General features: G+C 44.0%; 1 protein-coding gene across 1 annotated transcript in view; it reads left to right on the top strand.

The window, feature by feature from the left end:
• Nucleotides 1–860: 860 nt before the first annotated feature.
• LOC140201776 (SH2 domain-containing protein 6-like) overlaps nucleotides 861–12,870 on the top strand; it is a 59,102-nt gene continuing 47,092 nt past the window's right edge. Inside the window, exons 1-2 of the mRNA XM_072266423.1 lie at nucleotides 861–886; nucleotides 8,688–8,731. Of these exons, the coding sequence (XP_072122524.1) occupies nucleotides 885–886; nucleotides 8,688–8,731 (46 nt within the window). The 5' untranslated portion in view covers nucleotides 861–884. The remainder of the gene's footprint in view (nucleotides 887–8,687; nucleotides 8,732–12,870) is intronic.

Genomic DNA, 12,870 nt, shown 5'->3' with positions numbered 1-12,870 from the left:
TCATGTGCCTCCAAGTAATCCAAGAAATTAAAAAAATATATAGATAATTATATGAAGAACTCATTTGGTTCAGAGTATAAATGCATTTACATAGCGTTAATATCAATATTCCAGTTACTAAAGCACTAAAGTCAACTGGACCTGTGGCCAAAACCTTACATGAACAGAAAACTTCTGTAAGTTTTGTGCAAAAGGCTGGCCCAAGTGCTCAAAACTTTCAAACATAAAGTGAGCAGGGTAAACTACCCTGGGAATGTTTTAATTTAATACCATCCTTTTGATATTCTTAATAATAGACTCCAACATCCCTCCAGCACTGAAGTCAGGCTAACTGGCCAATAGTTTCCTTTCTTTTGCCTCCCTCCTTTCTCAAAGAGAGGAGTGACATTTGCAATTTGCCAGTCCTCAGAAACCATTCCAGAATCTAGTGATTCTTGAAAGATCATTACTAATGCCTCCATGATCTCTTCAGTGACCTCTTTCAGAACCCTGGGGTGTAGAACATCTGGTCCACGTGACTTACCTACCTTCAAAATTTTTAGCTCCCAAGCACCACATTTAACATACATCTGAGAAAAAAAACATGTCCAATAAAGTTAAGCCATGCATGAATTAATTTACACTTTGTTCTATGTATGATATGGGTTTCTTCATCCTTCCGAATTTGGTGAACAGACTTATTTGTGTGTGTGTGTGTGGGGGGGGGGGGGGATGGTATTTATGTTTTATATTTGTTCTAAGGGCATTTTCTCAGTTTTATTGTGAATGAAATGCGGCCAGAGTTTGGCTCAGAGACTTTATCCCCTTTATCATTTACTTAATGAACAATACTTATTTTTATTTCCTTTTTAGAATCCTCCCAAAGCCCTTGGAGTCTGGAAATAATGTGAGTATACTGTTACGAAGTTTTGCAAAACGTTAGCCTATGTGTGAAGAGGTTCCTGGAGGAAGGGAATGGAGGTTTAGATTTTACAGTTGTATTATAGATATAGGGTTGACAGAGAGCAATATCACAGAATGAAACCAGCAGCAATTGCTGGAGTTCGCATGCAGTTAAAGCCAGGAACCTAGTAGCTGCTACTAATAACTCCTTGTACTATTGTGACCCCTGTAACAGAAAGCCCAGAAATCAGTGAAATGGAGTGAGCAACTTATTTTTGAAGTTTTCTTGCTAGAACTGAACTCTATACATGTACTGCTTCTTTGCATATTTTGGATGGTCCTCTTGAAATTAATGCTAATATTACACTTGCCTTCCTTACCACTGTCTCAATCTCCAATTTAACATTGTGGGAGTTCCCAAGTCCCTTTGCACTTCTGATATCTGAATTCCCTCCCCGTTTAAAAAATACCCTACTCCTTTATTGGTGTTACCAAAGTGCCTAACCCCTCCCCACCCCCCACCCCCCGACATCCCTGTGCTGTCTTCCATTGGCCACTTCTTTTCCACTCTCCCTCTTTGTCCAGGTCTTCCAGCAGGCTTTCTGCCTCTGCTTAACATTTTAATAATGTTCTAAGTTAAAATTACTTATTTGTAGCATGTGAACCATCACTCCCCCAGATAAATAATTTGAAAGACTGTATATGGAACTAGAAATACTTCCAAACTGGAAAAGATACCTACTCTGTAGGGTGTGCAAAATGTCACAGTATATTTCATGAAGGGGCTCAGAAATTGTGTTTCTATTACAAAACATAGCATACCTTTTATGGCAAATTAGTTTCTAGGCCACTTTTTTGAAAAGTTAATTACAATATTTTAGCTTCTTCCTCAAGCTAATCGTAGACACTGAGTCATGGAGTCACACAGCTCAGATATACGGTATGTCCTATGGCTGACTGGAGATATTCTGATCTTTTTCCATCTTGATCCATCTACACTAATCCCATTTGCCTACATTAGGACTGTATCCCCTTGCCAATTCAAGAGTCTCCCTAATTCAAATGTTCATTTTATTATCAAACTATGTATGCAGAGAATACAACTCTGAGATTCGTCTTCTCCAGATAAGATACAGGAAAACCATGACGGTCGTTGAAAGAAAGGACATTAACCCCACTCCCACATGAAAAAGAAAAAAGAAACAAAACCCTCAAACCCCAACCCCACCAACTCCTCCCTCGCACAAAAGGTAACATATTGCCCGTCCGGACGAGGCAGGTAAACCATCAAACCTGCAACTCCCAAATCTCTCCCACATACACAAAAAAACAACAACAATAACATCAAACACCCAATCCCTCCCTCACTCAAAAAAAAAATAACATATCTCCCTCCCGCCAATGGGCAACAAGATAGAAAACACCAAAAAACTGAAGGGGATCAATATAAACTACATTCACACCGATAATCACATATGTCTCAGAATTTTGAAAACACCCTCCGTCAGCATCGAGGAGAGCGACAGCTTGAACTCAGTCCTTCTGTGGGGTCTTCATCCACCGCGACGTGACCTCCTGACCTCTGGCCTGACGCGGACTCCCGTGGGGAGCGACTTAAATGCATAATGATTGTATTTGATTGTACCACTTCCTATGGTAGCACGTTCCAGGTATCAGCTACTCTATGTTTTTACAAAAACCTACCCCTTAGATTCCCTTTAAAAATCCTTCCTCTCACCTTAAACCTGTGCCTCCTTCTTTTCTATACCCCTACCGTGGGAAAAATTATTTTTACCATCTACTCTACCTATAGCTCCCATAATCTTGTACACTTCTGTCAGGTTACCCTTCCTTCTCCTTTCCTCCGGGAAAAACAAGTCCTTTCTCTGCAGGCTATGTCCTGGTGAATCTCCTCTGCACTCTCTCCAGTACAATCAGATACTTCCCCTAGTGTGGTGAACAGGACCACACACAATTGTTCAAATGCAGTATTTTGTAAAGTGGCAACATAATGTCTTCTGCTCTATGCCCCACCCAATGAAGGCAAGGATTCCATAAGGCTTCTCCACCACCCTGTCCTTTCCACCTCCGGGAACTTATAGATATCAAGTCATAGAATCATAGAGTCATGCAGCACAGAAAAAGGCCCTTCAGCCCCACTGGCCCATGCAGACCAAGATTCCTGTGACTTGACTCCCAGCTGGCTCTGTTCACCAACATTTTTCAGCACCATACCGTTTACTGTACCAGTCCTACTCCAAATTAACATGCCAAAATCCATCCCCCTGGTTTTGTCAGGATTAAACTCCACCTGCCACTTCTATGCCCAACTTTCTATCTGATCTACAGTGCATCCCGCAGTAGTCTCAGACAACATTCCTCACTAACCACACCACCCCACCACTTATTTTTGCAAGCTTGTTAATCCTACTGCTTAAATTCACATCCTTTCTATCTGCTCTTTCAAGCTCTGGTATTTCTCCAGCTTCTCATATTCTTTCTCCCTGATGTTACTGTAATTTGGGATTGCCACGTCTATTACTATTGCTTTCTTCTGTTCCTTCTCTAGTATTACTATGTCTGGTTGGTTGATGAGTATTGGCCAATCAATCAGACATAGTATATATATATAGACACACACACACACACAACCGAGGATCTTTCTCCCAGCAGGCAAGTCAAGAACCAGGGTCACACTCACAGGATATGAGGGAAGACACTTAATGCTGAAATGAGAAGAGGAAGGTGAACTAGGGATTTTCTACCACAGAGAGCTATGGAGGCCAGTTCTTTAGCCTGTATTTAAGATGGAGTAGACTTAGTTCCAGGCACAAAATACACTAAAAGAGCATGCAGGAAGAGCAGGAATACTGTACTGAAATCGAGGAACAGCTTGTTGTCAGGGTGAAGCACTCCCAACCATTGAGCACATCTACACAAAACATTGCCGTAGAAAGGCAGCACCCATCACCAGAGATCCTCACCACGCAGGCCATGCTCTCTTCTCGCTGCTGCCATCAGGTAGAAGGTACAGGAGCCTCAGGACTCGCACCACCAGGTTCAAGGACAATTACTACCCCTCAACCATCAGGCTCTTGAATAAAAGAGGATAACAGTGTTCCCACAACCAGTGGTCTCACTTTAAGGATTCTTTATTTCACGCTCTCGTTATTTATTGCTATTTATTTATATTGGCATTTGTACAGTTTTTTGCTCATTCATCCTGTTTATAGTTACTGTTCTATAGTCTTGCTAAGTAAGCCTGTAGGAAGATGAATCTCAGGGTGTATGTGATGACATGTTTGTACTCTGATAATAAATCTTACTTTGAACTTTGAGCTTGAATCTGGTGACTCAAAAGCCCATTAGGCCAACTCCTGTCCTTATTTATCTATGTTCTGTGTGTATGTCCCTTAAGGCTGATATGGCTGTTGTAGCTGGGGGAGAGGGTAGTGGAGATACGCTCCCATAATCTATTAAATGCTCGCAATGGCGTGCGCCTCAAATACCCTCTGACAACTAAGTCCAGTTCCTGGCCTTCATGTTTGGCTTATCTACTAAGCCCGGCAGAACTGTTTCTACTGACAGGAGAAGGGGCAAAGGCGGGTTACTGGTGCCTTAAAACCAGTTGCTTCGGGCAGGTGGGGCTTGTCAGTCATAGCTGACAGCTCATCTAGGAGAAGGAAAACTCTGATCTTAAACCTCCACTGCCTTGTGGCTACACCCACTCATGGGGAAAGCTTCGGGAGTGAATCCCAAGGGAAAAATAGACCTAGACATAGATATAGAATAGTACAGCACAATACAGGCCCTTCGGCCCACAATGTTGTGCCGACCCTCAAACCCTGCCTCCCATATAAGCCCCCACCTTAAATTCCTCCATATACCTGTCTAGTAGTCTCTTAAACTTCACTAGTGTATCTGCCTCCACCACTGATTCAGGCAGTGCATTCCACACACCAACGACTCTCTGAGTAAAAAACCTTCCTCTAATATCCCCCTTGAACTTCCCACCCCTTACCTTAAAGCCATGTCCTCTTGTATTGAGCAGTGGTGCCCTGGGGAAGAGGCGCTGACTATCCACTCCATCTATTCCTCTTATTATCTTGTACACCTCTATCATGTCTCCTCTCATCCTCCTTCTCTCCAAAGAGTAAAGCCCTAGCTCCCTTAATCTCTGATCATAATGCATACTTTCTAAACCAGGCAGCATCCTGGTAAATCTCCTCCGTACCCTTTCCAATGTTTCCACATCCTTCCTATAGTGAGGTGACCAGAACTGGACACAGTACTCCAAGTGTGGCCTAACCAGAGTTTTATAGAGCTGCATCATTACATCGCGACTCTTAAACTCTATCCCTCGACTTATGAAAGCTAACACCCCATAAGCTTTCTTAACTACCCTAGCCACCTGTGAGGCAACTTTCAGGGATCTGTGGACATGTACCCCGAGATCCCTCTGCTCCTCCACACTACCAAGTATCCTGCCATTTACTTTGTACTCTGCCTTGCAGTTTGTCCTTCCAAAGTGTACCGCCTCACACTTCTCCGGGTTGAACTCCATCTGCCACTTCTCAGCCCACTCCTGCATCCTATCAATGTCTCTCTGCAATCTTTGACAATCCTCTGCACTATCTACAACACCACCAACTTTTGTGTCGTCTGCAAACTTGCCAACCCACCCTTCTACCCCCACATCCAGGTCGTTAATAAAAATCACGAGAAGTAGAGATCCCAGAACAGATCCTTGTGGGACACCACTAGTCACAATCCTCCAATCTGAATGTATTCCCTCCACCACGACCCTCTGCCTTCTGCAGGCAAGCCAATTCTGAATCCACCTGGCCAAACCTCCCTGGATCCCATGCCTTCTAACTTTCTGAATAAGCCTACCGTGTGGAACCTTGTCAAATGTCTTACTAAAATCCATATAGATCACATCCACTGCACTACCCTCATCTATATGCCTGGTCACCTCCTCAAAGAACTCTATCAGGCTTGTTAGACACGATCTGCCCTTCACAAAGCCATGCTGACTGTCCCTGATCAGACCATGATTCTCTAAATGCCTATAGATCCTATCTCTAAGAATCTTTTCCTACAGCTTTCCCACCACAGACATAAGGCTCACTGGTCTATAATTACCCAGATTATCCCTACTACCTTTTTTGAACAAGGGGACAACATTCACCTCCCTCCAATCCTCCGGTACCATTCCCGTGGACAACGAGGACATGAAGATCCTAGCCAGAGGCTCAGCAATCTCTTCTCTTGCCTCGTGGAGCAGCCTGGGGAATATTCCGTCAGGCCCCGGGGACTTATCTGTCCTAATGTATTTTAACAACTCTAACTCCTCCTCTCCCTTAATATCAACATGCTCCAGAACATCAACCTCACTCATATTGTCCTCACCATCATCAAGTTCCCTCTCATTGGTGAATACCGAAGAGAAGTATTCATTGAGGACCTCGCTCACTTCCACAGCCTCCAGGCACATCTTCCCACCTTTATCTCCAATCAGTCCTACCTTCACTCCTGTCATCCTTTTTTTCTTCACATAATTGAAGAATGCCTTGGGGTTTTCCTTTACCCTACTGGCCAAGGCCTTCTCATGCTCCCTTCTTGCTCTTCTCAGTCCCTTCTTAAGCTCCCTTCTTGCTTCCCTATATTCCTCAATAGAGCCATCTGATCCTTGCTTCCTAAATCTCATTTATGCTGCCATCTTCCACCTGACTAGATTTTCCACCTCACTTGTCACCCATGGTTCCTTCACCCTACCATTCTTTATCTTCCTCATTGGGACAAATTTATCCCTAACATCCCGCAAGAGATCTCTAAACATTGACCACACGTCCATAGTACACTTCCCTGCAAAAACATCATCCCAATTCACACCTGCAAGTTCTAGCCTTATAGCCTCATAATTTGCCTTTCCCCAATTAAAAATTTTCCTGTCCTCTCTGATTCTATCCTTTTCCATTATAATGCTAAAGGCCAGGGAGCGGTGGTCACTGTCCCCCAGATGCTCACCCACTGAGAGATCTGTGACCTGACCCGGTTCATTACCTAGAACTGGATCTAGTATGGCATTCCCCCTAGTCAGCCTGTTCACATACTGTGACAGGAATCCTTCCTGGACACACTTAACAAACTCTGCCCCATCTAAACCCTTGGAACTAATCAGGTGCCAATCAATATTAGGGAAGTTAAAGTCACCCATGATAACAACCCTGTTATTTTTGCACCTTTCCAAAATCTGCCTCCCAATCTGCTCCTCGGTATCTCTGCTGCTACCAGGGGGCCTATAGAATACCCCCAGTAGAGTAACTGCTCCCTTCCTCTTCCTGACTTCCACCTATATTGACTCAAAAGAGGATCCTGCTACATTACCCACCCTTTCTGTAGCTGTAATAGTATCCCTGACTAGTAATGCCACCCCTCCTCCCCTTTTTCCGCCCTCTCTATCCCTTTTAAAGCACTGAATCCAGGAATATTGAGAATCCATTCCTGCCCTGGTGCCAGTCAAGTCTCTGTAATGGCCACTACATCATAATTCCATGTTTGTATCCAAGCTCTCAGTTCATCACCTTTGCTCCTGATGCTTCTTGCATTGAGGTACACACATTTCAGCCCTTCTACCTTACTGTCTTCACACTGTTTATTCTGCTTCTCTTTCCTCAAAGCCTCTCTGTATGTTAGATCTGGCTTTACTCCATGTACTTCTTTCACTGCTCTATTGCTCTGGGTCCCATCCCTCTCGCAAATTAGTTTAAACCCTCCCGAACCATGCTAGCAAACCTACCTGCAAGGATATTGCTCCCCCTCGAGTTCAGGTGCAACCCATCCAATCTGTACAGGTCCCACCTTCCCCAGAAGAGATCCCAATGTTCTAAAAATCTAAAACCCTGCTCCCTGCACCAACTCCTCAGTCACGCATTCAAAAATCCAGAACTGGAGTCCCTAAGACAGTCCAACATTGAGTTCAACACTGACAGACAAGCTGTATCGGTCTTCATCGTTTCTTTGGATTCATCAGCTGCATGCAGAGGGCAGAGAGGGAGCCTGTACATGGTCAGCAGTTTGCTCTCCATATCGTACTGTTCTAGCTTATGCAGACAGATAGGATGCAACATCCGTGGTCAACCTCGGACAACGTAGGGCCTCCTGCATAACGTGTATGTAACTGCTCTTACTGAACTCCCTATGGGGAAGTATTGTGTGCAGTGTACATCAGGCAAAAATTAGTGTACAGAAGAGAGTGCTGTAAATCTTCAGCTGGTCTGGCCACATCTGTGGGAAGAGGAGCCAACAGGTTGGAGACTCTTTGTCAGAACTCACTGGCACAGTTTGATAAATGTAAGGTGAATGACACACTTCCCTCTGCAGGTACATGAAGGCACACAGTCTTCTGGGGCCCATAAAGAAATAATTTGCTGAACCCAAGCAGGTAGACTCTCCGGTTACTCCACCATCTTTGCCGTTAATTCTCTAAAGAACGTTATACTTTGACAAGACCCACCAGGTTCAAGGGCAGCTTCCATCCTGCTGTTATCAGACAATTGAATGGACCTCTTGAATGAAAAAGTGGACTCTTGACCTCACAATATACCTCGTTATGTTCTTGCACCTTATTGTTTCTGCACTTTCTCTGTAGCTGTTACACTTTGCTCTGCATTCTACCTCAGTGCATAGTTTATGATCTGTGTGAACGGAATGCAAGAGAAGCTTTTTTGCTGGGTCTTGGTACCTGTGTCAACAATAAACTAATACCAATACTAAAACCAATGTTCTGCTATGTCCCACAGGTCTGGTATTGCTCCTCCATTGCCTGCTCGACCCAAAAGACCCAGTAAGTAAACTGAGAAATTAACTTTACTACAGTTAATGGCTTTGTACTTATGACTATGAGGCTAAGCACAGCTTCAATGCCATATTTACTGACGACACCAATGTCGCTGGCCAAATCAAAGGTGTTGATGAATCAGCGTATAGGAGGGAGATCGAAAATCGGCTGAGTGGTGTCACAACACCCTCTTACTCAATGTCAGCAAGACCAAGAGGCTGACTGACTTTAGGAGGGGGATACCAGAGGTCAATGAGCCTGTTCTTATTGGAGGATCAGAGGTGGAGGGGGTCAGTGACTTTAAATTCGACAGTATTATCATTTCAGAGGACCAGTCCGGGGCCCAGCATGCCAGTGCAATTACGAAGAAAGCAGAGCAGTGTCTCTACTTCCTTAGGAGCTTGCAAAGATTTGTCATGACATCTAAAACTTTGACCAACTTTTATAGGTGTGTGGTGGAGAGTATATTGACCGGCTGCATCACAGTCTGGCACAGAAACACCAATGCCCTTGAATGGAAAATCCTACAAAAAGTAGTGAATATAGCCCAGTCCATCACGGGTAGAGCCCTCTCCAGCACTGAGCACATCTACATGAAGCACTGTTGCAGGAAAGCAGCATCCATCACCAGGGGCACAACCTCCCAAATGATGCTCTTTTCTAGCTGCTGCCATCAGGAAGAAGGTCCAGGAGCCTCAGGACTCACATCACCAGGTTCAGGAACAGCTATCACCTCTCAACCATCAGGCTTTAGAACCAGAGGGGATAACTTCACTCAACATCACTTGCCCCATCGCTGAACTGTTCCCACAGCCTTGGACTCACTTTCAAGGATTTTCCATCTCATGTTCTCAATATTTATTGGTTATTTCCTATTATTATTATCATCATTATTTTCTTCCTTTTTGTACTTACACAGTTTGTTGTTTCTTTTTTCACACTGGTTGTTGGCCCTGTTGGTGGGGTGTTTCATTGATTCTATTATGGTTATTGGATTTATTGAGTATGCCTGCAAGAAAATGAATCTCAGGGTGGCGTATATGTACTTTGATAATAAATTTACTTTGAACTTTGAAGACCATGATTGGGGAACATTGTAGTCAGGCTAACTACAGGGATGTAGAAAGGCCTTCTGCAAATTACCATTGACTATCCAGTTTTCAGTGGTTGGGTCTTATTAACCCCAGGCAGCTCTTCTGAAGCTAAATTTCTGGACATGCAACTGGTAATCCAGTCCATTGATCCAGAGACATGATTTCAAGTCTCACTAAAGCCAATAGGCAATTTAAATATAATTTAGAATATCTAACACAAAAGGCCAACATTGGTAATGGTAATCCCTACTAGACTGTTGTTGAAAATCCCTCTGGGAAGGAAATCTGCTGTCAATACCTGGGCTGGCGTATATGTGACTTGACAATGCATTCTTGTGATTGTCTCAAACTGCCTTGTGAGCTCAGGGGCAACTAAAGATTCAAATTCTCAAAGTACATTTATTGTCAAAGTGTGTATATATTATACAACCTTGAGATTTGTCTGCTTACAGGCAGCCACAAAGCAAGAAACCTGAAAGAACCCAATTTAAAAAACAGACCAACACCCAATGAACAGAGGAAGAGAAATAACACAAATCACGTAGAGAATTGAAGCAGACAACAGCATTCCGAACCAAATTGGGTCCTTACATCCAAATCCCTGGAGCAGCCCAGAGTAGGCCCAAAGCCTCAGTCTCAGTTCATCATATTAGCGGGGCAAATCGCCGCGAAGCTCGCAGACGTGAAGCACAGCGGCCGGGGCAGTCTCACAGCATCAGTGCGAAAACAGCCCCACCCTCGTCTCTGGTTCCGACATCCTGCCTTTCCAGTCTATCTGGGCTGGCATTTAAATTGTCCAAACAGTGGATTGTGCTTTGCAACAGGATTGGGGTCCCACTGCGGCAATATGCTCTGCGCCTAGACCCCGCCACCCAACCTGAAGCCGTTCTTGACTCCTCCAAATCAGCTTGGTGCCTAGAGCAATCCAACCTTGCACCTGGCTTAGTTGGACGATCATCGAAACTCCTCCACCTCTCCAAACCGCTCACTCCAACTCCATCTGTGACCCCTTCCCGAACCTGTTCGACTTTGCAAAGCACCCGCACGGCTCATCCCTCCAATCAGCTTCGCCTTCGCTCGCCTCTTCATTGTTTGCAGAGATAATTTGCCACAATTTACTTCAGAAAAGGTGTTACTAATAATATTTTAAGTCAAATTCCTTGACTTTCGAACTACCGGTGAGCTGTTGCTTGCCTTTGGTAGTGCCATCTTAAACCGGAAGACAGACAATAAAGCCCACACATAGAAGAATGTGCTCACAAGAATGAAGGAAGCCTCTTTGCCTATTTAGCCTGTCTAGATTCTTCCTGTTCTGCAAACTGGAAAGCTGCCTTTTCCAAAAGCTCCCTTCTGGAAAGTGCTACAGGTTATTAAAGCAAAAATGTCAAGTCATCTGAGAAGTTTCTTCCCCCAAGCAGTTAATTTGATCAACTATTCTCATTAGCCCCTCCTACACCCTCTATCTATTACCTCAGTCACTGCACTGCTCTGTAAATACTTTAAGCCACTTTCTATAATGCATATTTCCATATAATCCGTATTTCTAACTTTATTTTATATAATTCTTTGTTCTTTATAACTGTTCAATGTTGTTGTTTATGTTGCAACAACACACCAGCACACCACAGCAAACTCCTGATATGTGTACACATATATGGCAAAAATACCTGATCCTTGAAGGATATTTCAGGTTCCAGGACCAGAATGATGTTCATTGAAGTAAATTAAGAAATTCACACCTGAGTGAACGAGATAACTTCACTTGCCCCATCGCTGGACTGCTCCCATAACCTATGGACTTACTTTCAAGGACCCTTCATCTCATGTTCTCAGTACTTATTGCTTGTTTGTTTGTTTGTTTATTTATTTTTGTATTTGCACACTGGTTGAACGCCCAAGTTGGCTGTCCTCTCATTGAGTCTATTATGGTCATTATTCTTTTGTGGATTTAGTGAGTATGCCCGCGAGAAACTGAATCTCCGTGCTAAAATGGTTGTTTCCTCCATGTATCAAGGGTTGAACTCTGTGACAGTTCTGTCGTTAATAAGGAAATGAAACCCCAAAGCTGGTGTTCAGAGGCTGCAGATTTAAAGAAACATGGCAGACAAGAATCTGAGGTGAAGTGTGGAAACGCAAAGGGAGGTTAGAACCAGGAATGCAACGCCGCCCCCCCTGCCCCCCCCAAGGATGGTGAAATGTGACACAGCAGGACTTTTGGAAACAAATTGGTTCAGTGCTTTGGAAAATTCGTTGTACCATGGGGAAAGAACAGGCTGGAAAATAGTGTATTTATACAGAGACAGCCCAGTGGCATTGGGGTGAGTGTAACATTCCGTGATTCTGCTGAATTTCCACGAAGGTAGAGGTGAGAGACCTGGGCAGCCTGCTGAGGCTTTGCCATGACCGTACTGTACCGTACAGCAGACAGTGACCATCCTGTGTCAGGAATTCACATGGTGCTCCCCTTGTTCAGCAGCAAAGGAGGCAGGAACTCCATGGCCTCCCCTCCTGTGCTTTGATGATCTTCTGATGAGGCTGCATTTCTTTGCTGGTGCTCTTAAAATGAAGTATTTTTCCTTCTTACCCTGTGGCACCTTGCAACAGTTCCTCCACAACTGCAATTTTTCATTGAACTGGTGAGACTCACACCCTAGAGCAAGGGTCCATGGATCCCTCGGTTAAGTTCATGGCATAACCAAAGGGTGGGACCCCTGTCATAGAGTTTCCCCCTGCATTGTACTGGAGAAGGGGGCTCAATGATTGGTGATGAGATGTGAGGGATCCCCTCATTGAGGGTTCCCTTTTTGGCCAAACCAATTGTTACTCATGGCTGACACACTGGTGCATTTTAAAAATCCTTTTATGGAACCTTAATTACCCTTAAAAGAGGGCAATTTAGTTAGACTCATTGGACTTAGACTGAACAGGGAGAACAGAGCACACTTCCTCCCACAATAAACATTAATGAACTAGACAGGTTACTATGACAGTCATCAGGATAGCTTAACATCCCTAACATCATGCTTGTTATTCCAAATTATTTAATTAAAG

Source organism: Mobula birostris, chromosome 8, assembly GCF_030028105.1.
Source record: "Mobula birostris isolate sMobBir1 chromosome 8, sMobBir1.hap1, whole genome shotgun sequence".
Lineage (NCBI taxonomy): Eukaryota > Metazoa > Chordata > Chondrichthyes > Myliobatiformes > Myliobatidae > Mobula > Mobula birostris.
Note: the sequence above shows the minus strand (reverse complement) of the source record. Positions and strands in the feature narration are given on the sequence as shown.